General features: G+C 48.5%; 1 protein-coding gene across 2 annotated transcripts; it reads left to right on the top strand.

Moving 5' to 3' along the window:
• The first annotated feature begins 749 nt into the window (after positions 1-749).
• On the top strand, positions 750-8,075 carry Trim21 (tripartite motif containing 21). 2 transcript variants are annotated; one of them, XM_005368827.3, is made up of 7 exons: positions 752-1,055; positions 2,073-2,486; positions 2,818-2,913; positions 3,967-4,197; positions 5,810-5,832; positions 6,308-6,408; positions 6,681-8,075. In XM_005368827.3, exons 2-7 carry the CDS (start codon positions 2,091-2,093, stop codon positions 7,223-7,225), a joined length of 1,392 nt encoding a protein of 463 aa, XP_005368884.1. In that variant the 5' UTR covers positions 752-1,055; positions 2,073-2,090; the 3' UTR covers positions 7,226-8,075. The 2 variants fall into 2 exon arrangements, with proteins under 2 accessions (XP_026645929.1, XP_005368884.1); XM_026790128.1 differs by lacking the exon at positions 2,818-2,913 and having other exon boundaries at positions 750-1,055.
• The last annotated feature ends 1,369 nt before the right edge of the window (positions 8,076-9,444 follow it).

Below are 9,444 nucleotides of genomic sequence, written 5' to 3'. Positions count from 1 at the left end.
TCAACCTGTGTGCACACTTACCAACAGAACCCTAGGGTGGGTGTGTCAATCCAGCCTGCAAACAGAAACAGAGCGCCATCTACTGTTATATAGCAAAATAGACACCGCCTCTTCCTCTGCCTTATCTGGGGATAAGGTTCTTTTCTGGCCTGATGACTGCAGGAAACAACAACAGGTCTTTTGGGGTCTACAGCTCTCTTAGTCACTTTGCCTGACTCTGTTTTTCATTCTGCTTGCTGGGGCTGTTTGTGTTCCTGGAATCAAATCCACTACAGCAGCACAATCTAGACAGTATATATCACCTGAGAAAATCTCTCCTAAATAGGACTAAAAATTTCAAAACATGAGATGCTTTTATGTTTTCTAAATATAAAAAATATTAAGAAAAAATAAACCGATTTTTTTTAGCGTGTTATAAATGCAGTCGATGCCCACAAATCCCAACTCCTTTCACTGGGACAACACCTACCTTAACATCATAAGGAATCAATTTTTCACCCCAGACTATGTGAGAAGAGGGGAGAAAAATCGGAAGATAGAGCAAGAGGAAATGAACTAATTATAGTACACTGTACAATTAATATATGCTAATAAAAAAGTGGCGGGATCTTTCAAACCCCAGATTTTAAAGAACTTCCGGTCTTGTGGGAAGGAATCCATTCCCGGGAGTAGCAAGCAGATGACGATTCACTCCTCTCCATCCAGACCTCTTCTCCCAGATGTGACCTGAAGACCAGGGTCCGAGACAACAGATCGGTATCCTGTAGGTTACGTGCTGGGAAATGAGACGAGGTGGCCTCAGAGAGAACGCAGAGAGCATCAGAGAGGACTCAGAGAGAACGCAGGACTGAGTTTCCTCCGCCTGTCCCTTGGCTGACGGTGGCTTCTAGCACCTCTGACCTCTTTCCTCGTAGTCCCCGCCCAGTCTCCGCCCTCCCCTTGCTCCACCCTCTTCCTTCTAGACAGGCCTCTGAGAGGAAACTGAAAGTGAAATTAGGGATCAGGCTTGTGCAGCGAAGCTGAGAGCAGTGGCTAATGCTGAGGATCCTGGTAAGGTGAGTGAGGCTGGGATCCCCGGCCCAAGTAGGACGGCTCTCTCCTTCGCCCCAGATTCGGGGAGCCCCCTCCCCCCAGCGTCTCCCACCCCAACCTGCGGGCCCACGTGCTGCTTCTCTTCTGCGGAGTCCTCTAGTTCCAGCCCTGCCGTGGGGGCTGGGCTCAGAAAGTGACTTTCCAGTGGCCTGGAAGGGCCCTGGGGAGTGGTGCCTGAGCCGAGGCAGGGTGCTGGTAAAGGTGGGAGAAGCAGGCTGTGACCTAGCCCAGAGGGGAGCTCAGGTAAACCCCCGCCCCTTGAGAAGCCTTGCTGGAGGTAAGTGCATACATACATCATACATACATACATGCATGCATACAATGCAACCCTCGTGGCTGGAATGTGCTCTTAGCCGGTGTGCTAACGAATGCACATCTTGAAGCACACGTGCATGAGCCTGTAGGGGAGCTAATGGTACACACGCTGTATGGTCTAGCGTATCAGTTGTTTACTTACCACATACGCAGCCCCTCATATTCAACCACTCTGCCTTGTGTAATGAATAACTGTGGAATTCCCGACTCCTGTGCTTATAGTCAGGATCAATGAAGACTAACATAAGCATGTGGCACCCGGCTGGAATGTGGCTGGTCCCTGGTAAATATGGCATACGGGAAATAGCTGTGGTTAACTTCTCTGCACGCGGAGGTGTGAGATGAGAAAGTGTGTGGGAGAAGTGTGGACCCTGACGGTTAGCAGGGAGGATGTGATGAAGGTGGACTTGTGGTAACAGCATTATCACCGCCAATTTTCTGTGCCTCTCCTGGAGACTCAGTTTCCCCTTCTGCCTGACTGTGGAGGAGAGGCTGCCGTTACCAGGTTGATATTCTTGCCGTCTCTCGTTTCTCCCTTCCATGTCATTCTGTCATTCTCCCATGCGTTTTCCATTGCATTATTCTGGGGAGTTTTAGTTTTGTCTTGCTTTTGCTTTTGTCTTGCACACTTTCATTTTCTCTCTCCCCCTCTCTGCACTCCTTAGAATTCTACAGCCTCAGAAATGTCTGTGGAAAGGATGTGGGAGGACGTCACCTGCGCCATCTGCCTGGACCCCATGGCAGAGCCAGTGAGCATCGAATGTGGCCATAGCTTTTGCAAGGAATGCATTTCTGAGGTTGGGAAAAATGGAGGCAGTTCATGTCCCGAGTGCCGGCAACGCTTTCTGCTCAAAAACCTCAGGCCCAATCGACATATAACCAACATGATAGAAAACCTTAAAAAAACAGCCCAGGATGCCAAGAAGGGCAGCCCGGAAGACCGCTGCATAAAGCATGGAGAGAAGCTTCATGTGTTCTGTGAGGAAGATGGGCAGGCCCTTTGCTGGGTGTGTGCCCAGTCTGGGAAACACCGTGACCACACCAAGGTCCCTATCGAAGAGGCCGCTCAGGTGTACCAGGTGAGGCCCTAGCACAGAGATACATGTGGGTATAAAAAGATGGCCTAGGAAGGATGCTTTGTTCCCCAGAATGGTGGTTATTTTCTTTGTTCACTGAGAGGAACTTATACATCAAACACAAGCTTATTTCTCAGGAGCTGAGGCTACCATGAGTCCACTACACAGATCATGTGTTTTGGCTTCCTGGTGAACTAGAGATGGAATGACCCAGACCCCATCCCCCTGTCAATGTAACTCTGTTTTGTAAGACATACTAGGTTTTCCCCAAAGTCTTCCCATCCCCCTCCTCCATGTCTCTAGCTGGTGACTAACCTACCGCCTTTTCCTGCAGGAGAAGCTCCACATGGCTTTAGAAAAACTGAGGAAAGGGAAAGAATTGGCCGAGAAGCTGGAAATGGATCTTGCAAAGCAGAGAACAGACTGGAAGGCAAGAGGCCAAGGATGGGCTGGGTCCCAGGTCTTGACCTCAAGCGAGCATTAACCATAACTGTGCCTCTCCAAGGGCTGGGTCACTCCCCAAGAACCCTCCACACTATATCCCTAGATAGAGAGGAATTTAAGGAAGGGAGGGAGGGAGGAAGAAACTTGAAATCAGATGAGATGTCCCCCAATCGGGCACAAAGATCAAGAATTACTGGAGAAAGTGTAAGAAGGCCACTCCGTTCCTTCTGACCTGTCTCAGTGGATAACACTCTTGGGATAACAGAATCAACGCTGTAGTTTCTGGGTCTGAGGTATCCTGAGAGTATCCCAGCTGTGCCCTTTAGACAAAGGCTGGCTGAGGGGAACAGCTCGAAGAGATCTATGTGAGTCTGATGTAGGATGCCCACCTGATTCAGCGACTGCTTAGTGGCGACCAGGTTATTAGTTCAAAGTCTGATAAAGAATTAAAGTCTGTCACGTTGGTAATTTGCTGGTAGAAAATGGGATACATTTGAAACTGACAAAAAAAGCAAGGGCTCACAGCAATCACAGACCCCAAAAGAGGAAGTGGGATTAGCTAAAACCAAATCAACTGTGGCAGCAAAGAGGTCATCCTGGGGTGGGAGAGGTGACCCTCCCGTTCTGGGGGGCCATTGTTGTGCCCCAGGGCTTAGGAACAGTGCCTTACTGGAAATGGGAACAGGTTTGTTTACTCTTCGTGACTTGTTGAGATAGATAAAAGGACTCACATGGGTGTTGCTGGGTTTTGGAAGAAATGTTGAAAAATGACTGTTGGTGCCAGAAATTGTCAAGCTGTAACTTACTACAGCTCCGGCCCAGTGTGCCGCTTACAGCGCTGTTTCCCTGATAGTCCCAGAGGTCGTGTGGCGCTGGAGAACGCGCTCTGTGCACGGTATGGGTGTGTGCGTTCGAGCCTGTTCCTAGACATGAACAGAGGGATAGGTGACCAGGGAACAGAAACGCCTCCCCACCAAAGCCTAGGAAATTTTATTAAAAATAAAAATGTAAAGCTCCTGTCCTTGCCTTGCCACCGCAGAGGAACGTGGACATACAGAGGTCGAGGATTCATTCGGAGTTTGTACACCAGAATAACTTGCTGGCCAAGGAGGAGCAGAGGCAGCTGCAGAAGCTGGAGAAGGATGAGCGGGAGCACCTCAGAGTCCTGGGGGAGAAGGAGATTGAGCTAGCTGAGAAGAATCAGGCCCTGCAGGAACTGATCACAGAGCTGGAGCGGAGGAGCCGTGGCTCTAACCTGGAGCTACTGCAAGTACGACCCCACCCCCACCCCACCCCACCCCCTGTCCCCGCACCAGCTCCGAAGTAGCCAGAGCTATCTGGAACCACTCTAAAAGCAAGTACCACCTTAATCTTTGGGATACTCTTAAATATCTGAACTGTGTACCCAGGAGTGACCTCCATTTCAGGAGAAAGTGCTCCGTGTAGCAAGCAATAGACAGACATCCCTGGGAAGCTGCTGTGGCCCACGTGTGGGAGCTGGAGCACCGCCCTAACACACGTCCCTGGGGTGTAGTACTGCGTATCTCCAGTGGTTTCTTTCTTTTTTCAAAAAGAATTAAATGAGAAAATCCATTCTGGTGCTTAGACAAGCAGCCATGTTTTAAAGAATATAAAACTGAAATGAACTGTGTCGTTTCCCTCCAGAGTGTTAGGTCATGGGTTTTTCTTCCTCTCTCAGCTTCTCGTTTGTGAAGCCATGGAGGGTGGACAGGAGTGTGCCCTAACGTTAGTCTGAGCTGCTGCGTTTAATTCTTTGTGTTCTCTGTGAGCCGCCTGCTTGCGTTTTAGCTTGTCCTGCTTCTGCAAATAGGACTCACTCTTTTCCCAAAATAAAGTTAGCTTTAAAATAATTTTTTTCCAGAGCACATTAACTAAGAAATTATGTATTGGTGCTACAATTTTTTTCTAATTTTTTCCCGTAATGATAACTGTGGAGTCCTAAACAGCACACAGACGGCTTACTATGGTTGAGGTAAGTGGTACCATGATCCCATCCCATGGATGAGGAAACCAAGGAGCAGAGGCTTGACAGACAGTGAGAAAGTCAAGTAAAATGTTTAAGTAGTAGAGGCAGAGATTAAGATGACATGCATACATACTGCTCTTAGGATCACATAGATTCCACAGCCTTCTTGCATCTACTTTGGAACACTGTGGAGTAGATGGCCTTTCTCCCTCTTCCATCACTGTGCCTTCAGTCAGATGCAAACAGACATTTCTCTGGGATTTGTTCAGAAAAGCTGGTCATATTGGTTTGACATGGGAGGCTTTTTCTTGCCCATCACTGAACTGGGCTCCCTAGTGCCTGTTGACTGAGCCTAGGAGCCTGTCAGTTCCAACACTGTGGCTGTCACTCTCTGGGAATGAATATTCCCACCTAAGCTCCCTCTAAATATGGCAGAGGATTAGCCAAAGCACAGGACAAAGCTTCCAACCAGCTGACCCTTCCTCCCCGAACTCCTCAAGCCCATAAATGGCAAGGAGCTATTCTGGATATCCTACCTCAGCCTTTCATTCTCTCCCTGAAACTGCCTCTGGGCTTCAGTTGGGTTTTGCTATTTATTTTCCTCTTCTTCCATCTCCATGGTCAACCCCCCTCCTCCAAGAACCTAGCCCTTGTTTTCTCAATCAGTCTTTAAATCCCTGGCTGTATCCTAACTACAGCTGTGTTGGATCCTAGATATTCTATGAGCAGTCACTTGTCCTCTCTGCTAAGAGTCTGCAGGAATCCCCTGTGGTTCAAGGGAACGGTGCAGAGCACAGCCCCAAGGAAACATGGGTAATGGCACGTGCCTGGGGAGTTAGGTCACAGTGAGCGATCAGAAACTCCAGAATTGACTCTATGTCTCTTCTCTCCTCAGGAGGTGAGGATTGTCCTAGAAAGGTAAGGAGAGGCAGCCCTGTTCTCAGAGGCCTGGTCCTGTCTGAAACGTTCTCTGGCCTCCAAAGGGCATCTCAGCTGATGAGTTCTCAGTGTGGTTAGACTGTATCATCTTTATACATTAAAGTCCTCCACAAACAAACCAAAAAGAAAAAAGGCGGGGAGGCAATCTGATTGTGCTGGGAACTCCAGGTTCTTCACAGAAGAACCCAGCCTCCTAGATTGCTGCCTGCAGAACTGTGTAGGACAGACTTAGTGGTGACCTCTGGCTTCGGGAAGGAATGGGGGTTTCCTTGAGTGTCCTAGAACGTGGAACTCTGAAGTTGTTTCTTTCCTTTCACGTGGACATCAAATGCATGAGTATTTGTCAGTTTGTATTGAATTTAATTATCAGAGTTGTCCATGATGAATGTTGTTAGGGCCCGGGGTAGAAGACAGGAGTGCCAAGTACGATTCTCAAACTCTTCTTTTCCCCTAGGAGTGGATCCTTTAACCTGGACACGTTAGATGTTACCTCCCCGGACCTGACAAATGCGTGCCATGTGCCAGGGCGGAAGAAGATGCTGAGGACATGTTGGGGTGAGGTGACTTCTAGGAACTGTGGGCTCGTACGTAAGGGGACAATGAGGGTCATGGGGAGCACAGGATGGTAGCATGTGGAAAAGCCAGGTGGAGCAAAGACATACAGGTAAGGTCTCCTCACCATCGGAGGAAGAGCCAAGATTGCTGAGGGTCTTTCCTCACATAGTGAGGTTTAGGGTCACCCCTCCCCTTTGAGTTCACATGAATCCCCTCACTGCAGGCAGAGTTGCTGGCCCCACCGGGGCTTACCTATCACCTTCTTTCCGCAGTCCATATCACTCTGGACCGCAGCACAGCCAACCCATGGCTCATCATTCCAAAGGACAGGAGACAAGTGAGGCTTGGAGAGACCCTTCAGAATGTGCCTGAAAACGCGGAGAGATTCGATAATTACCCCATGGTGCTAGGTGCCCAGAGATTCACCTCTGGGAAGATTTACTGGGAGGTAGACGTGACCGGAAAGGAGGCCTGGGATCTGGGAGTTTGCCGAGAGTCTGTGCAGAGGAAGGGGCTGTTCTCACTCAGTCCTGAGAACGGCTTCTGGACCATTTGGCTGTGGAACAAAGACAATTACGAGGCTGGCACCATCCCCCAAACCACTCTCCACCTGCAGGTGCCTCCGTGCCAAGTTGGGGTCTTTGTAGACTATGAGGCTGGCATTGTCTCCTTCTATAACATCACTGACCACGGCTCCCTCATCTACACCTTCGCGGAGTGTGACTTTGCTGGACCCCTGCGGCCCTTTTTCAATGTCAGTTTCAATGACGGTGGAAGAAACTCAGCCCCTCTGAAGCTCTGTCCACTGAAGATGTGATGGTTGGACTCAGTGCCTGCTGACCACACTTTGTGGATGCTGTTCCCTCCTCCCTGTCACGACTACTGAAGGCAGTTCCCAGAGACTGTTATTTCCTGTTGGTGTTCCTGCCATGCACTCTGCCTTTTTTGCCCATCCAGTGGAACCATCTCACACCCTCATCTCTTTAGAGGAGCTAGAGCCCCAGAATGAAGGCGTTAGCTGGAGCAATGGAAAGTTGGTGTCAACTGACCTTCAACATCAATATTCCTACCGTAGGTCCCTTAAGGACTCCCGCCAGTAAGACCAACTCCTCACAGTGGACCCGAACTCTTCTAACCCAGACAAGACCACATTTCTGTCTCCTTCCTGTGACTTCCTTTGTTTTCTTTTCTCTGTTTCTTGGCTATTAACTTGGGCCACTTATCTATCTATTCCTGTATCGTCCATGGCTTGCCAAAAGGCGTCCTAAGAAACTGTGCCTCGGTTCTTGTTGGAGAAGCCCAAATATGTGTAGTTAACATTGTACATCTTTTAGTTTGGATTGGGGTTTTTTGCTACCAGAGATTTTTTGTTTGTTTGTTTGTTTGTTTGTTTGTTTCTTCCACCGCCCCGAATGCCAACACACTTCATCTGTAGACTAGGTCAGGAATATCCAGTGTGACAAACCAAAGTCAGAATAAAATGTGAAGCTGACTGTAGCCATGACAGTGTACTCATGCCCCAGTGATGACCGAAGTCTAGGTAGACACTGAAATGAGTACCTGAACTAGAACATGAATATATCCAGAGCTTCAAAAATACTGTAACAAGATAAAATGAAGGGTGGATAAATGTACAATAAAGACAATTCAGGGCTGTTTTTAATTCAGTCAGTAGTTCCAGAAGATTTTCTGTACAGTGTGGATGGAAACAACTATGACCCGACGGCTGCCAGAGTCAAGAAACTACAGCTGCTCCCTTGTTGCTCCAACTCAAACCGGAGAAACCTCTCTGCTGTAGCAATGCAGCGTCACGGAGACCCAGCTCAGCACAGAACTTCAGCGACCAAAGGTTAACCCGGGTGTGTGTGTGTCTCTCTGTGTGTGTGTGTCTCTGTGTGTGTGTGTCTCTGTGTGTGTGTGTGTGTGTGTGTGTGTGTGTGTGAAGACAGCTAGGATGAACGTACCCCTTTGGTGCAACAGGTCAGAGTATCAAAGCTTACTGCCGACAACAGCTTACCTCAGAAAGCTGAAAGAATCATTAAAGTAACTGCTAGGAGGATGAGCAGATGAGTAGAGACATCCTTCATGTCTAATGAAGGCTTTGTACCCAATGAAGAGGCCCCGGAATCAAACTGGAAGAGTATCAACAGCTGGACTGGGAGAAAGCATCTGTGCTTCTTTCATTCCTAATTTTGTTTAACAGTGTGTGTTCTCCTAATTATCCATTGTTTTGTTTTTTCTTTGTGGTTTTCCAAGACAGGGTTTTGCTGTTGTTTTGGAGCCTGTCCTGGAACTAGCTCTTGCAGACCAGGCTGGCCTCGAACTCACAGAGATCCCTCTGCCTCTGCCTCCCGAGTGCTGGGATTAAAGGAGTGCGCCACCACTGCCCGGCTGAATAGCCATTTCTTAAGAAATTCATTTGTGGTTCTGTTTGTCTTAGAAGTACACTTTCCAGAAGCCGCCTCCTTTTCAGTAACTTAGAGGTAAAGCTTTGATCTGTGTCAGAGCAGTGGCTTGTCCATCCAGGAACGAAGAAGCTGACCATGGGGCTCACATTGTGAGTGCTGGTCACACTGTTTGGTCTAAAAGGTGGCTTTTGTGGACCTCATGCAGGTGTGACATCAGTGGCAGGATGTAAACACTGAACTTTGAGTTAGTATGAAGTTTGCCAAAGAACGTTTTAATAAATAAATGCCCTGAGATTATTTATAATATGTTCTGTGTTTCAGAATATCAATCAATACCTGACAGATTTTAAAGTTTTTTTATAAATTTTTGTCAGCATATAGTAAGTTTCATTATTATACTTTGGTGTCTGTGCTTGGCTCACATTCCCCTCCTACAGCAGTCCTCCCCGTCCTCCTCAAACAGCACTCCTCCTCCCCGTCCTCCTCAAACAGCACTCCTCCTCCCCGTCCTCCTCAAACAGCACTCCTCCCCTCCTCCTCCTCCAACAGCACTCCTCCCCTCCTCCAACAGCACTCCTCCCCTCCTCCAACAGCACTCCTCCCCTCCTCCTCCAACAGCACTCCTCCC

Source organism: Microtus ochrogaster, unplaced genomic scaffold (genome assembly GCF_000317375.1).
Source record: "Microtus ochrogaster isolate Prairie Vole_2 unplaced genomic scaffold, MicOch1.0 UNK41, whole genome shotgun sequence".
NCBI classification, from domain to species: Eukaryota; Metazoa; Chordata; class Mammalia; order Rodentia; family Cricetidae; genus Microtus; species Microtus ochrogaster.
Note: the sequence above shows the minus strand (reverse complement) of the source record. Positions and strands in the feature narration are given on the sequence as shown.